Genomic DNA, 17,782 nt, shown 5'->3' on the forward strand with positions numbered 1-17,782 from the left:
CTCCATATCCAAATATACTTTTTTATATTTTGTAACTTAAGAATACTTTATCCATGCTGTTTCTGCTGGGGCACAGAGTTCTCATTAATACAAGTGAAGCATTTAAACTTAAGGTTGTGGTCTATTCACTCCAAGGTGGGAGAGTACAATTGTAAGTGCTTAATACTGGGGCATATAAAGGTTTAACCACACATATTCCCCACACTTTGCAAATGCTGCGCTTATTTCTGTTTTAAACTCTGCTGGGAGCTCCGAGAGTGAGTCAGGCCCCCACACTTTTGAATTCAGACAGTCACCCATTTTTCTTCTGCTGTTTCCTACACGAGGGACTTCAGAATTAACTTATATTCCCCTGATATTTCCCAAAAGAAACAACATGATTCAGTATCTGAAATAGCAGTACAGTGGTACCTCGGGTTACGAACTTAATTCGTTTTGGAGGTCCGTTCTTAACCTGCAACCGTTTTTAACCTGAGGTACCACTTTAGCTAATGGGGCCCCCACTGCTGCCACACCGCCGGCGTGCGATTTATGTTCTCATCCTGAGGTAAAGTTCTTAACCCAAGGTACTACTTTTAGGTTAGTGGTGTCTGTAACCCGAGGGACCACTGTACAGTGGTCCCTCTGGCTGCAGATGGATCCCGAGGTTTTCACAACCTGAGGACCGCTTCTGTGCATGCACAGACCCTTTACTGCTTCTGCGCATGCACATGTGGTGAAACCCAGTAAAATACTCCCGGGTTTGCCGTGCACGCATCCCAAAGTTTACGTAACCAGAGGGTTACATAAACATAGGATCAACTGTATATTTTTTTTAGAGCAGGTACTTCTGGTGTTGAGAAGGAGGAAAAGGTCACTGCTTGGACATGAGAGGTTTTTTTTTCTCGTGTTTTTAAATGCCAATCTATATTTCCCCCACCCCAAACCAGATATCTGAAGTCTGCACACAGTTCAATGGACTTAATGCTTTATTCATTCTGGATAGAAGCAACATGCGAACCGCAGAAGTAAGTTCTGTATTCTCAGGTACAATTTGGGCTTATCTTTAATTATAAGAGGATACTAATTCGGCATTTTCAGGGTAGAGGTTCTAGCAAATTGGATTGAGGATTACCACCTCCTGCTCTTCTGAAAGATCCAAGACAAATTAAATCAGCCCCAGAAGGTCTCTCCTGACAGACTTTTAGTATTGACTTTTCATTATATTGTGAAGAGATTTCTAAAAATAACTTCTCTAACACCAGCAGTGAAAATGTATAACTGAAAAGGTAAGGGGTTCAGCAGAAAGAAAAGAAAAATGGTTTACTGTTAGAACAACATAGAAGTGTCAATGTGTTCCTTTCGCCCCACTTCTTCTTTCCTTGGCAGTGAGCACAACATAATTGCATTTGAACAGGGAGGCCAATATGGTGGCTCCCACAACTTGTTAAACTACAACTCCTATCTGCCCCAGTGAGACTGGCCAATGGTCAGAGATGTGGAAAGTTGTAGTCCAGCAACATTTTGAGGGTACCATGTAAGCAACCCCCTGCCTCAGAAATATAACTATTCCCATGTTTTAAGATTAAGTCAGATGCGTGAACTGTGAAGCTTGCACTCTCAGAATTAACACTTTCCCAGTACCCTTCTGTTAATTCAGTTGTCTCAACTATTATTTTCCAGATCTCTCTTCTTGCTTCTATGTTCTGATCGTTCTTTAAAACAACAACCTGGTACATCGCCATATACAGTTACACCAGAGTCTGTCACCCCTGCTTGCTCCACTCACCAACCCCTTTGCTAACTCCTCTCCTCCTTGGCTACCCCCTCACAGCTAGCTCAAACCTCTCCTCACCCTATAGCCTCACAACTCATCCTACCCCACCCCTTAGAGTAGCACAAGTTGGGTCTAGTTGTTTAGGCCATTACAAACAAAGGCCTGGTCTCATTAAAGATTATACACACAGTGGAAAACGGGATATGTTTGAGTGAAACCAAAGTTCACTCCTATATCCCATTCTACATATCACGGTCACATGTGAACTGACTAACAGAGGTTTTCCGACACTGCTGGAAATCAGTGCATGTCTTAAAATATCATCCTGGATTGAAGAGGTTTCAAACTGTAGTTCTTTGGTTTACAATTGAAGACCCCATAGGTCAAAAGGCAACTAGCAATCCAAGAAACAAATAAAATGAGTAGAACAGAAAATAGCAGCCACTTAGACATCAACAGAAGAAAAGACTAAAGAGAACACCGATTTCTTAAAATGTGCATATTTAGATGCAAATTTAGTAACAATTGCAATACTTTAAATAGAAATACAATACATCTCACCAGCCTTCTGCCCAAGTACTAATTGTTGATGGACAACTTCAATGCCCCAACCCTCCCTTCTTATTACAGTAGTGCCCCGCAAGACGAATGCCTCGCAAGACAAAAAACTCGCTAGACGAAAGGTTTTTTCGCCCGCGATTTGCCTCGCAAGACGAATTCCCCTATGGGCTTGCTTCGCAAAACGAAAACGTCTCGCGACTTTGTTTCCTTTGTGTAAAAACCGTTAAAACCAAGGGTGCTTAGCTTGAGCAGCTGCAGTTGCGACTTGACTTCGAGGAGCAACTGTTAGCACGTGGTTTGGTAGCCTTTTCTCAGACTTTGCTCACTTTTGAAGATTTTCCAAAACTTTCCCAGAACTTTTCCAGAACTTCTCTTTCATCCATTTGGTAAGTTAAACTTTTAAAACTTTTTTGGGGGGTTTTGGATTTTGGGTTGGGGTGTTTGGGATTCAAGGACTTGGTGTTGGGAAGGGGTTTGCGATAATCTGGGGGCTTGTGGGCCTTTTTTGGGAATTTTTATGATTTTCTGTGACCACTGGGCCAGGTTGATTTTTTTTGAAAAATTTTCTGAGTTTGAATTTCTGAGTGCTGGCCATGTTGTTATTTTTTGAAATTTTTTTTTTGTCTGGGTGGGGAAGCAGTTGGGGAGGGGTTTGCAGCAGTTGGGGAGGGGCTGGGGGAGCAGTTGGGGAGGGGTTTGCAATTTCTGTGTTGTGGGTGGGTTGGTGCGTGTCTGTGGGAGCAGTTGAGGTTTTTGAAGACATTGGTGATTTTTGAAGCTTTTCCTAAACTTATTTTGCAGCCATTTGAGGTTTCTGAGGACGTCGGTGGTTGATTGTTGAAGCTTTTCCAGAACTTCTCTTTCATCCATTTGGTAAGCTAAACTTTTAAAACTTTTTTGGGGGTTTTTGGATTTTGGATTTGGGGTTGGGGTGCTTGGGATTCAAGGCCTTGGTTCTGGGTTTTAATTTCTGTGTGGTGGGTGGCTGGCTGCTTTTGTATTTTTTGGGTTTGAAGCACATCACTGATTTTTTTTTCTGTTTCTGAGTTTACGAAGGTAGGAGCTGTGCTGCCATGGGACCCAAGAAGACTGCTGCTGCGGTGGCCGGCGAGAGGAAGAAGGAGAAGGTGACGCTGGAAATGAAGAAGGAGATCATCTGGAAGCACGACGGCGGAATGCGTGTGACGGACATCGCCAGGGAGTACGGCAGGAACCCATCGACCATCGGGACCATCCTGAAGATGAGGGAGAAGATCCTGGCGACTGATGCAGCCAAGGGAGTCACCAGGATCGTGAAGAACCGCCCAGCTGTCCTGGAGGAGGTTGAGAAGTTGCTGCTCATCTGGATAGAAGAGAAGCAGCGTGCAGGGGACACAGTGTCTGAGGCCGTCATTTGTGAGAAGGCCAAGGCCTTGCACGCTGACCTCATCCGGGAACAGCCAGGAACCTCAGCCGAGCCAGAAGTCTTCAAGGCTAGCAGAGGTTGGTTTGACCGGTTCAAGACAAGGTCTGGCATCCACAGTGTGGTCAGGCATGGAGAGGCTGCCAGTTCTGATGTTCCTGCGGCTGAAGACTTTGCAGCGGAGTTCCTGGAGGTTGTGACGACGGAGGGCTACGTTCTGCAGGCAGAGGCTGCGCAGGAGCAGGCCTCACTGGAAGAGGAGGAAGCAACTGAGGAACGGCTGTCCTCCGAAAGACTGAGGGACATTTGCCAGAAGTGGAAGGAGGTGCAGACTTTTGCAGATCTACACCACCATGAGAAGCACGTGGCACATGACGCTGGGAACTTTTATGATACGAGGGTCATGTCGTCTTTCAGGGAGCTGCTGAAAAGGCGGATAAAGCAGCAGACTATGGACAGGTTCTTGACCAAGAAGCAAAGAGTGGAAGAGGAGCCTTCTTCGAGTGGTCCCCCAGAGTCTTAGAAAATGTACTGTACACTTTGTTGATTTTTAAATGTTTTTCTGTCATGTTTATAAAGTTAATTTATTTTCCCTTCAATTTTTGAACTGCTCTTTACAGTATGTGTGACTTTAAAGAGCAGTTAATAAACTGTTGTTGTACCAAATTTGGCTTTGTTTGGACTTTTTTTGACCATAGGAACGCATTAATTGATTTTCAATGCATTCCTATGGGATTTCGTGCTTCGCAAGACGAAAAATTCGCTAGACGACAAAAATTGTGGAACGAATTAATTTCGTCTTGTGGGGCACCACTGTATTCTTTGTTTTAAAATTATACTTGGACTATACAGTCCTTCAAGTAGAGGACTATCTTCTGTTAAAGTAGGACACATGACAACCCAAAGCTAGAGTATTGTTTTGTTGCCTTACTGATCATTATGGATGCTTCATCTTATACAAACGATTTATGTAACCATACATTAATATATACTTTATGACGTAACTTAACTTGCTCAACGGTGTTCTAATGTTGCAGACATGTGCAACTGTAGAAACTCTTCAGCTTTTTAAAAGAGTTCATAACTAGCATACTAGCAAATAGTACCCACATATACTAAGTAGCAACCCAGTTGTACTAGCAATAATTTAAATATTGTAAGAAAAAAGGAAAACTAAATGGACAGCAAAAACAGAATATTGGGAGAAAAGTATATGAGGCAAACTGCCTGAAAGCAGCACAACCCACAAGTGCGACAGCTCTTTTCAGTTTTAGGTGTTCTAAAGGGGTGGGGGATATGATAAATTCAGTCTTATCAATAATCAAAGGTTAGCAGATGCTGAAGGTTCTTCTGTGCACTTCCCATTCATGCTAATGAGATTCCTTGCTAATTGCTATTTCTTTTCATATTGCTACACTGGGAGGTGGGGGGGGGGGAATCTGAAAACATTCTGTAACATTATGTATAGTTTAGATGTGCAACTTCCTGATTCATTAACTAGAATTTCCTTTGCACTGTGAGAGCTTTATGAGAAAAAGACACGCCGAGGAATCTAGATGACGATGTTCTCAATTTCAAATGTGCTATACTTAGCAATCTGAGCAATGCTAATTTGGCAGGTGGGCTAAAGACTGTATAACACAGCTCTGTTTGCCATTTCCCAACACTGGAGCAAGAGGATGACAAGTCATCAGCGAGCTGTTACAAATGGGGGTTATGCAAGGAGGTGTACAGGCCAAGATATAACTACATGAGCCATATCTATCTAGTAGGGTAAAAGTAAAATATCATAATAAGTGAAAAGTGGTCCAGTCCAGATATAACATTAAACCATGATTTAACATTGCCAAAAAGGGCCTTCTCTAGCCTTGAAGATCAGAAGCAACCTCATACTGAACCAAACCATTGGTCCACCTATCCTAATATTGTTGACACTGACTGGCAGTGACTCTTCAAGGTTTCGGGTGGGTGGTATTTCCCAGCCCTTCCTGGAAATGCCAGGAATCGAAGTGCAACCTTCTGTGTGCAAAGCCTGTGCTCTACCACTGAGCTACAGCACTTGCCCCTAAATGCCCCTAAATTATGAAACCAGGCCACTATCTAACCAAACAGTAAGTTAGGAATCCTTGATGCAAATACAAATGATTAACTGATGATGGATGCAGTCTGAGAAGCCATTCTAATTCCCCATCTGAACTATGTAGATCTCTTAAGTTGGAGGCCTTCCATAACACTCCCACTACTTTCTGTAAGATATCAGCCTTCAAATAGCACATCTGTGTTAAAAAGGTAATTGTGTGGTGGGCCCTCGGCTTCACACTGATGGCCACGTGTGAAAAGCAGCTCATACAAACCAGGTGATTATTAACTACAACAGAATTCTCCCCTTTCCTTTCCCCATTGGTAAGGACTCTGATCCAAGCGAGTCAGAGGTAGGACAGGTGATAATTGTTGGTCTGCCTCCCTGCCTGCAACTCCCAATACCACTTCCAACACAGCTCTGGTTTTCCAGTGCTCCAGAGCAACATTTTGGAGGAAACAGAAAAGTGGAGGGGGAAAGGGAAATCTGCACCACCAGCAAGAGCAGGGTTCAAAGGAAATTAGGATTCTATCTATCACAACTGTTCTGTGCTATTCTTTTGATTGATAATGGTTTAATTTTGCCTTGTTTAATTTTTACATTTTTAAAGAATTGACCACAAACACAGACCGAGCCTCAATGGTGCCTCGAAAACCCAGATAGCCCCCCAACCCTCGTAGCTACGGCTCTGGCTATTATTATCATGAACAAAAAAACCCTGTGCAATCCCTGCAATGGTCAAAGCATACAGGAATGTTTTCCATGTTCAGAAATAGAGAAACTGCAATATCCTGAGCCTAGTCACTATGGGAAAAGTAGTAGCGACTTGTGTAGATCCCTTTGGTTTTCTCTCAACATTTGAACAGTTTCTGTGAAAAATCTACCATCCACCCCAGGGAAGATATTCTTGGGATAATCAAGTGGTTATTTTGTTTAACATCTGATCCCTTCCAAAGGTGGTGTGCGCATGAGTGCATAATGTGAACCAAGCAGATAGCTCCTCTTATGGACAGCTGTATCTATATCTTTGGGCAGGATTAAACTAATGAATGCTGTCACCAGAAGCCTGCTCAAGGACTTCTGCTTGCAGTTCCTTCAAATTTGGCTCTGTGGTGTTGGGAGAGTCCCTGAAACAGCACATGGGAAGAGGGGGGATAGTTCCATCCAGCAAGATTAAATATTTGCCCTAATGGAACGATGGTCATATCTATTGATATATAAATAATTTACAGGATGTTTAGTGAAGCTCTTCATACAATGACAATTTCATGTGACCTAGAATAGCATGCAAACAAACCATTTCATAAATCAATTTAACTAATTTTAATGATTTATACTCACACTATTAAGAGGACAGGATATGCACTCCGTTCTGTGAAATCCTTTGGAAATGACAACTGTAAAGGAAGTTCTTTTAAGAAAAGAGTAAAACATTAAAGGCTGGTAGTTTCAAAGATGAAAAAATATATTATTTGAAAATGTTCTGTTTGGTTCTCAACAGCATTCAGATATATTTACCATAGTCATCAATGTGAAGCATTTTAGTTTCCGTCCTGAATGTTCTTTTCTTTAAGACTGCTTCATTTAATACAGAATTATTTTCTAGTATATAAAATTCTGCAAGAGCAAATGACAAGAAAAAGAAAGGCATATGTATCAATTGGTATAGCATAAAAATAACAATCCGTATTTTTAAGGAGGCTAAACCCAAACCAAATGCATGTTCTAAAAACGTATTTATATAATGGATACTATGAACACTCTTTAGCTCAATTTGTAACACAATTGAATTTGATCCATTGTTAAATACTGATGGTTACCTAACTGAGCCTGTTCTTGGATGGATCAGGAATAATATTATCTATAGAGTATAGAGAGAAGGGATGTTCAGCTGAGTAAGGCCACAAATGATTGCCTTGAATATTTTCCTATTTCCACCTTTCGATTCCCTGGGGTATGGATGGACACTAAACTACTGTAGGCCAGACCTGGCTGAGGTGTGTTTGGAACTGCCCTGCAGCCTCCTCACCTCAATCCCAAATTAGGCTAAGGGGGAACAAAGTATCCGTTGAATCCAGGACAGGGCAGGTGATTTTCAGGGCAGTAACAGGGCATAGAGAAGGTCCAAAATTCAATCCCTGACATCTCCAGGTAGGGTTGGGAGAGACTCCTGAAATCTTGCAGAACTGGTGCCAGTCAGTGTGAGCAAAACTGAGCCAGGTGGACCAATGGTATGATTTGGCATACAACAAAGTCCTCTTAATTAAATGAACCAGTGCAGAAAAAGCTATACATCAGGGAATAGCTTGCCCAGCGTCCCAGAATGAAAAGAGAAGTTAAACTCTAGTAATGCATTTTTCCAGTGCTCAATTCAGAATGCCACAGAACCTTAACATTACAACATGGTTTGAATTAATATTTTTTTAATCCAGATGTATCTGGATAAATATTTGATTGGTTTTCTCTCAGCTTCAATCTTCGTTTTTCATTTTTTATATCTCTCCTCATTTAGGGCAACAAGGGATAATCTAGCTAGGAAGTAATTTCTGGGCAGTCAACCAAAATATTGTAATCATTGTTTCAGATACAGTAATTGAAGTAAACTTCAATCGTGTATTTTCTGCTTTATTAATAGAAGAGATTATCTAATTTTGCATTCAGGCATTAGATACGTCATTGGTTTTATCGTAAATGGCAAACAATGATCTCTAGACATTATCCAATTTTCTGCTAAAAAATGCTCTGAACAAACGAAATCTTTCCTTTGAACCTTTGCAGATGGAGACTCTAAAAAGGATCAGAGCCAGTCATTGCTTCTTTGTACAAGTACAAGCATTATGCTGACAATTGCCTAGTCCAGTTAACATAGACAAAAATATTGTACTTTAAAGAGAAATATCAAAAAGACTTGAACAAGGGATCATTTGGATCCAAGTCTTCATCAATTAAAGTGCATTAGTTACATTATCCAAATGATGCACAGCTGCATGGAGTGGACTGAAGTCTTTCCAGCCATACATTTGAAATTAAATTATATTTAATGCCAAGAATGTTCAAACTAAATGCAAGCAGTACAGTAGTGCTAAAATTAATGAAATGTTGATATTTATTTTTGAGATTTCAAATAAAAAGGTAAGGAGAACACTGCAAATCCCCAGCTTTGCTGGCTGAAAGAAGTTAAGGAGGAGAGCAGGTGCCTGTTCACTGATAGAAAAGTGTAGAGCAGAGGTTCCAGTATAGGGTCCCACAGCTACACTAGCCTGGCCCCACATTGGAACCAAATGGGATAAAGAAATAAAAAGAAAATCCAGCTGGGGAAGCTTGTCCATACTTCCTGCTTTGGCCAGGATGAGCCAACAGGGTTTTGGATGTGGCAGGTAATCTGTCACTTCACACAGTCCCAACCCTACTGGGCTTGTACTTTTATATCATCTGTGGAAATTAGTTATTAGAGTAGAAAGAATATTGAGGAATTTGTGTGGGTGGGTTTTTTATTGGATATATCTTACAGTTTTGGAGAAACACACTGCACATTTTTAAAGAGTTTTGTAATACTGCAGAAGATTAAGAAAAGCAAAATTTGGTTTATTAAACATAGGTTGAATTAGACAAGTAGCACTCCTAAAACAGCACCTTAATCCAAACTAATTGGATTACAGCTTTAAAGTATTTCAAAGCATATAACAGAGTCCCTGTAACAGGAACTCAATTTGCATAGTTAGTGAAAGGGATCGTGCCATTGTGCCACCTAATTAACGCAAGCATTAACAGGAGTTAAAAGATATACATCTAGTATAACATCAGTCTGCAAAACCCCTGGTATGTTATAGTCACTTGATTAATTTTCCTCTACTCTTATCACTTACAGGGATGTTTATTGCTAGGCTGTAATTAAGATGGGTTTTCATAAATTAATTCTGTGAAGGTCTAAAAGTAAGAGAGAAAATCCACAATGAACTAGTAGAGTAGACTTACTTTCAGGATTGCTTGTACTATGCACACTGACAACTGGAACACCAGGTCCTATAACATCAGACAACATACACATACAATTATTAAACATAAAATTATAAAATATAGAGGCATCAGCACTTCAGTAGAAAGCAAGCATCTCATGATGCGATTTAGCTGCTCTGCACTCAGTCCTCCAAACAATTAATGCATGTTCTTCAACACTAAACCCATGAGTAGTCTCGTTAATGCCAGTGCATTACTAGGATAGTCTCATGGCGAATAACACAAGTTTGAGGCACTATTATTATTATCATCTCAATTTTACAGTTGAGAAACTGACACATAGAGCGATTAATAGTCTGATTATAAAAAGTATGGAACACCTGCAGCTACTATTAAATTCAAAAGAGAACAGTGAGTATTCAGCACTTTTCAAAGTCATTTGGAGGCTGTTAGAGATTTAGGGAAAGAACTCAAAAGTAATGTGTCCCATGCTCAGTTCAAGATTCAAGGGCCAGACAACAGTATCACAGTCAAGGACAGCCTGACCTCAATTTATGTTCTTGCTGCTGCGATTTCTACTTTCCAACAGTCAAGATGGCTTCTGAATCTGTTTCTTTCCAACTGTGGACTGCTAAAATGAAAATAGGAAAACCACCCACCCACCCCCCTCTTCATCAGCAGAAAGTTCCTATGCTCTTTCCTGAGATTCCTGATAATGAAGGCAATTTGAGGCTATAGGACCAGTTCTCACATAACACTAAGCGAAACCATGGTTTAGTGCAAATGAGCAAACATGTAAATGGCAGCAGCAAAGGTTAGACTGCTTTGCTGCTCCCACAGTCCTGCTCCTCCTCTGCTGGGTCCATCAGAACCCAGGCTTGCGCTTTTTATCTTCCAGACAAACTGTAAGCAGTAAACCAAGAACAAACCTTGATTACACTTTGTGGTTTCCTTGGAGTGACACAAACCATGAGCCTGTGTTCGGACATATCGCTAAGCCAAACCATGGTTTAGGCCTGAGTAGAGCATTAGGACTGAGGGGGCATCAGTCTTGAGAACCTGCACATTTGGTTTGCCTTAGCTTTATGTATTAACTGGGCTATAGAGAGCTTATGTCATTTTAGATCTTTTAGGGACTTAGTGGAGTCTAGTAATAACGAATCCCAATATTTATTTCTATCAAATACAAAATTTGGCATCAGGTTGAGAACTGGGAAATCTTCTATGCTATCAGAAAGCAAATGTGGCTCCCTGTAACCATGGCTTAGGCTTAATGTCATATACAGACTGTTGTCTTTCCTCTACCAGTACATATACATATGCACTTATATATAATTCTAGACATATTTTCCATCTCCTTGTCATTGAGCTTTAGCAGGGTTGGGGGTGGGATTGGAAATAAAAAATGTTAAAGCATTGTCCAAGAATGCTAGTTACATAAACCAGCTCTGAGCTGAGCCACAAGGAGCTTATCCATCACTATTTTGGATGAGTCTGGAACAGAGCTTGCAGAGTGTCCATACTCTTTTACAGGAAGGGGGAACCTATGGCCTCCAGATATTATCATACTCCAATTGCTATTGGTTGTATAATTGCATATGGCTGCAATCTTGGGATAAACTTCCATTGACTATTGTGGGACCCACTTCTGAGAAAAAATGCATACGATTGCTCTGCTGCCTTTTTATAGCTTCCACCTTCCCTCATGTTCTCTTCTCAGTTATGCTCTTAGCCGATGCCACGTATTTTTATTTCTTTTCTGCAAGGTCTGAGTTCTTTAAATGAACAGTGTAGTATTGTGCTGTGCAGTTGTGACTACTACATCTGCTGCCAGCTCCTTCCCACCTCTATTCCATAAACTTCTATGGATTGATGGCATGAAGCTTATGGCAAGATGACAAATCGATAATAAAAAGGCAAAGTGTTGGTGTTTAAAATAAACTGAAATACAACTAACATCAAACTGAGGAGGCTGGCTTACCTTTACATTGCAGAATGAAATACTTGATAGTTGGGCTAAACTTTGCATTGAAATACGTGCACTGATCTTTCATGAAGTTGCATGAAAGGCATTGGCGATTCAACAATTCAATCGTTGACACACTGAAATGCAAATATATATGCATATCTCGACAAATCACATGTCAACATTTAACAAATATATACAAAGAAGACATTACGATAGCATGCAACATAAGCATACACTAGGTTGTATGCAATGATGGTGTAATCAGAGTAGACCCATTAAAATTAATGAACCTAAGTTTGTCATGTCTATTAATTTCAATGGGTTTACTTTAATATTAGCATTGGATACAACTGACTATGAGGACCAGTATCACAGGAAACTAGCTTAAAGGGGACAAACTTTTTGTAAATTACTTCATTCCCCCAGTCCCATTTCTATTTTCCTGAAATGTTTCAATGTATACAAAACATTAACTAGACTTGGTATCAGGATCAGAAGAGAGACTGAAAGTGGCACTCGTTTTATCACAACATAAATCACATATATAAAATAACATCCTTTGTAAGACCACAGAATCCTATTGTCTGTTTCTCAGGTAACTGATGGCACATGAATAAGAATGCATGGAGCTATTTCTTCAGACATTAAGGATAACAGGTTTTATAAACAAAGAGGCACAGGTCCTGTCAATCAGTTGGAAAATATGCTGCTGTTGTTCTGCTTACCTATGTAGCTGTCTTCCTCTTGGTGAACTCTCAGTACTTAAAAAATAACTGGCAATGAAAAAGAAAATTAAATACCTTTAGCTGAGATAATAGTAATTTGTTATAAAGATAAACAAAATGAGTATCATAACTGCAGCAGATATATGCAGTAGAGGATATTTTGTAAATGAATTTTTTTCCTATTTTGAGAAACTATCTCAAAATCTATTGGTACAATTAAGAGATAGATTGCAACATTATTGCCAATAGCACTGAACTGCTTTATATGGAATGTGACCTAGCTTAAAATTGTCTGTCTCTCTCTCTGTGTAGTATAATGTATAAATAATGTGTTCTCTTAACCGGGCAGATTAATTCATTCTCACATCAGGTACTGATAAAGGGCCACGTTATGATGTGGAAACCTCAGCATAATAAAAATTCTTAGAAAATTAACAAGGGGAATCTCACAAACCTAGGGAGCAGTCCAAACCAAAGATCCACCAGGATGAGTAGAACAGGCATAGGATGCCTGAACTCAGCCAGGGATATGCTGGCTAAAGTGCCTCATCCCAGCTCAACCAGATATATGCCTTTGTAAGAACTAGATCCTGGCTCTGCTGAAGAAAGGGTGTTCTAGTAGCATAGTGGTGGTGAAACAGGGCCACCTCTATTTCGGACTCATTTGACCTACCCACCTGGTGGAAGCTACACTAGCAAAAAAAAGGGTGGTATAATTCAAACTCCAAAGGGTTGTTTTCCTTCAGCCAGGCTTGGGAAGGCTCAGCTGGCAGCAGCCCTGCTCCTGAACAGAGTTTGAAATAGGCATGTAAATTATGCTGGCTTCCTGCAGTTTGGATTGCTCTGCCTACCGTATAGAAGAATTACAATCATAGAAACATTTCTTACTCAACCTTCGAAAATGCTTCTTTCCCTTGATAATACTGCAAGGGTGGCAGACAAGTCCTTTTATAAGCAAAACGCCCCCAGCACATTCATCCTTACTGACGATATCCGACATTTATCCCTAAGTATTCTAAGGAACACAATTAATCTGTAGGAGATTTGAGAATGTAATCCAATATATTAGCTTTACAAGTTGTATTCAAGTTATGCTCCTTATTTATTAGAGCCTAGAAAAACCCATTTTTTATTTTAATTTCTGTTATTTCTGCCAATGTAGTCAGCCAGAAGATGTCACAGTCTATCTCTGCTGTTTATCTGAGAAAGATTCTTCAGTACATTGACAGATGAAATGAATTAGGACTGCAATCCCTGTCTGGGGATTGGCATGGCTTAATGGAGGCTGACAGGGCTGGAAAGAGGGGTCCTTTGCCCAATCCAATACCCCCCCCCAGCCTAGTGTAAAGCGGGATGGATTGCAATTTAAGTTTCCATTTATATTTAGGGCTATATCTTATGGTAGTGCTTGAAAATTAAAGAAATAGTTAATGTGGTTTCCAACAAAACAGATTTTTATCTTGATAACACATATATTTTACCTGAACAGACAAAGAAAAATAATGCTCACATCTTTTGCGTATATTCGTCATATGCCAAGATTTTGATAACTTCCCAGTTTCCTGATGTCAGATGTCTTATACTAAATTGTTCACTCTTGGTCTGCAAGAAAACAAACAAAAATAATAATAGGCATGTCAATGTCCCCACTCCTCTTCTCCCCAAATGATTTTCTGTTGCCTCCTGAATTACCTTTAAATATGATTATAATGGCATTTTCAAATGTACAACTTTAATGTACACAAAATGCACATTAGGAAGACGGTGATCATGATCCTGTGCATGAAAGGCATTGCATTCCATGCCTAAATATGTAGTTTGAGCCAGAGATAGATGATCAAAAGTCAGCTTGTGAAATGAGGGCTTTCTTGGCTTGCATGCAAAAATGCTACTCTGGTAGGACTTTTGAGAATAGCATTTGATGGGGTATTGAGGAACTGCTGCAAGATGTGGAAATTGGGGGAGGGAAATGGGAGGGGCTACTGTGAGCAAGTTTCTGCTCTATCTGCTTCTGAAAAACATCCCTGGATACAAGCCAGGCTGCATTTTTGAAGGCTGCTAATATGAAGTTCAAGTGTGTGTGTGTACATGTGGAGTGCTAATTCATTTTGTCAAGGTTTTAATCTACAAAAGTCTGGATATGGTAAATGGCAAGAAAAGAACTGACCAATTTATGTGGGGCTACCTATGATCTGCCAGTAGCTGACATTCTTTCAAAGAATGCTAAGCTTGCAGGTCTTACTCTAATGCAGCAAGACATTTCCTATGTTCTTATAGAAAAGTAAAAAGAAGAGAAATGCTTGTGGTGTCTTAAAGACAATCAGATGTACACTCAAAATGGCACTCAATGACAATTGATGTACACAAGGAGGGGAAAATCCCTGTCTCCCATGTTCCCCTGGGTGTGAAGGAAAGCCTTCTCTGCCAAAGCAACTATGGAGAATATTAATTGGTTTCAAAATCTGTCCTGTCCTACCCTTCCCCTTCAAACTAAATGTGGAAGAAAGTGGACTTAGAGCTGGTAATATCTTTGGGTCTGTCCCTTTTGACTCTTGAAGAGATTTGGGAAAGAGGTATGTTCAGAGACAAGAATACATTCCATTTGGTCACGTTTGAGAAGTGGGCCAAATGTGTCACTTAAAGGATAAAGGGACACTTAAGCCAACCATGGTCAGAAAACCCAAGCTGAAAAAAATAATAATTCAAGGGCATAATCTTGTGTTGATATAATAGCAACTTATTTTTATGCACAACCATGCATTTACTGGAAACTGCAAAACTGACACATACACTCAAGCCTTGTGTCTTTCTGAAATGACTCACTATTAATTTCCTTCAATCCTCAGTGACACTCTGGCTACAAGCCACAATGCTATGCACCCTTAAAATAGCTTATTCCTGTGGGATTCAGTGGAACCAACGTTACACTTTGTCAGTCATTTCTTTTTATTTTTCATGAAAGTGATCTACCTATGCAGAAGAACTAGAGCAATTTCCAGCACCAGAGAAGTATACTGTAGTGGTATCCTGATCACGAAAATTAGGCAACCGCACCATGTGAGCTACTTGTTCACACAGCAGGGTGTTCACATTACTCATGTGAGACTACTGCAAACGTGAGAGGACAGCAGTGGAGAAATAGCAGAGAAAATGTGATCTGTAAATTAACCTTAAGTAAGTCTACTCACTTTGTGGTTTGGGAATATGTTTCTTTTTGTACCTAGTTCTATGTGATAAAAGTCTAATGAAAATAGAATTCTATTGTATACAGATATTTTAAATTCCATATACATTTTAATTCCTATGCATCTCAAATAAAATCAATATATGATGCTAATTTTAATCAGGACTACACAAAGCTTCTCTGAGGCCTGGGCCAAAACTTTGCTGGTCTCTTCCTATCCAAGATATAAGGCACCTATGTACATGGAATTCTATCATACAATACTCCTTTTAAGCCCCACGTGGAAGGCATGAGCTAACACTGGTTCCTCGTCCTATTTAAAGCAGCCTTATTTCTTATTGCAGCAACAGTGAATTGGTTAGGGTGGGAAACCATTTGAAAGTGTTGTAGTTACTGAAAGGGAATTATAATTACCTCCTTTGTCAGTGGCTTTTGAAAAGGATCATGTAACCCCAGATGTAATATCAACCCAGGAAAAAAAGTTTTCTTACTTCTTCCTTAGTGTTTAGTGCAGCAAAGGTAAACAGTGGTCTAAATATGATAGCAATTTGACCCCACCTCTCTCTCTCAGTCCCAGACATAGATGATTAGTGCAATGCAAAGAGGTTTTCCATCACTACAACCCAAGCATCCCTCAAAACTGTTGCTGCTCTTGAAGTTCTCCCTGGAATGTCAAGTGATTGGGCCATGAGAGGGTTACATGGAATGGAGAAACTGAGAGAATTTGGTGGGGCTGCCACAGAATCATGGAATGGGAGAGTTGGAAGGGGCCGCAAAAGTCATCTAGTCCAATCCCCTGCAATGTAGGAATCTTTTGCCTAATGTGGGGCTCAAACCCATGACCCTGAGGCTAAGAAGGAGACTTGGATCCAGAATGTGGCAGCTAGACTGGTGACTGGAAATGGCCACCAGGACTATATAACATCGGGCCTAAAGGATCTTTGTTTGCTCTCAGTATGTTCCCGAGCATGATGCAAAGTGTTGCTGCTTTAAAGCTCTAAATGGCCTCAGCATCTCCATCTGCATTGTTCAGCCTGGACACTGAGATCCAGCTCCAAGGGCCTTCTGGGAGTTCCCTTACTGTGAGAAGTGAAATTACAGGGAACCAGACAGAAGGTCTTACTGGTAGTGGCACCCACCCTGTGGAACGCCCTCTCATCAGATGTCAAGGAAATAAACAACCATTTGTCTTTCAGAAGCCAACTGAAGGCAGCCCTGTATAGGGAAGTTTTTAATGTTTGATGTTTTATTGTTTTTAATATTTTATTGAGAGCTACCCAGAGTGGCTGGGGCAACTCAAACAGATGGGCAGCTTATTCTTATTCCCATGCTTTACCAAATGAGCTATCAGGTGGATTATGGCAGAACAGAGTCTCAAACAAAGACGTGCGCTCCCAAGACGACATTCCTAGCATGTTCACACTCTTGTTTCAGCAACATCTATGCTGGCTTGGTCATGTCCACAGAATGGAAGATGGCAGGATCCCCAATGAGGTGTTCTATGGGTAGCTGGCTTCAGGCACCAGGCCTGCTGGCCAACCAACTCTGTGTTATAAAGACATCTCTGGTTCCAAGCATTATACATATACATTTTTATGAGATTCCATTCAGAAGGACTAACATTTCAGTAAATGTTAATAGGATCTGAGCAACTGAGATTCACCCTGCCTATGGAAAGAATGCTAGAATATCTCTTAATTGTTATTAAAAATGTAATCAACTTAATAAAAAGAAAATAAGGTGTTCCAGCATTATCCAAAGTATAACACACAGGGGAAAGCATTAGAAGCATTCACTGACAGATCACGATAATCACGCAAAACTTCAGTATTGCCGCTGTGGCTTCCCATGGCTTTTAAAATCCCATGACATTTCACAGAATGTTCCTCTAATTACTACAGAAACATTAAATGAAATGCCACAGACAGTTGTCATATATTTCTGTCAGTACAAATGTATAAAGTACAATAAATGTGCACTTTAAAATCTACAATCTCAAGATCAATAGCATGGTATATAGGAGCAACATATCAGGCGGTGGGGAAACACACTGAAAATACAAATCCAGCACATACATTTCAAAGTCAAGTCGGCACATTCCCCAACAGACCTTGGCTGAGTCTAGACTTGCAGCAGAATGAAGTGGGT

At 40.4% G+C, this 17,782-nt stretch overlaps 1 protein-coding gene across 3 annotated transcripts in view; it reads right to left on the reverse strand.

Moving 5' to 3' along the window:
* DPP10 (dipeptidyl peptidase like 10) overlaps positions 1-17,782 on the reverse strand; it is a 586,236-nt gene that overhangs the window by 22,926 nt on the left and 545,528 nt on the right. For all 3 annotated transcript variants that reach the window (XM_081871497.1, XM_081871496.1, XM_081871498.1), the window contains 6 exons: positions 13,961-14,052; positions 12,451-12,498; positions 11,738-11,859; positions 9,775-9,822; positions 7,318-7,416; positions 7,141-7,210 (listed from right to left, as the gene is read on the reverse strand). In XM_081871497.1, coding sequence (XP_081727623.1) covers positions 7,141-7,210; positions 7,318-7,416; positions 9,775-9,822; positions 11,738-11,859; positions 12,451-12,498; positions 13,961-14,052 — 479 coding nt within the window. The remainder of the gene's footprint in view (positions 1-7,140; positions 7,211-7,317; positions 7,417-9,774; positions 9,823-11,737; positions 11,860-12,450; positions 12,499-13,960; positions 14,053-17,782) is intronic.

The sequence above is a fragment of the Podarcis erhardii genome (genome assembly GCF_964252035.2).
Source record: "Podarcis erhardii genome assembly, chromosome: 1".
Lineage (NCBI taxonomy): Eukaryota > Metazoa > Chordata > Lepidosauria > Squamata > Lacertidae > Podarcis > Podarcis erhardii.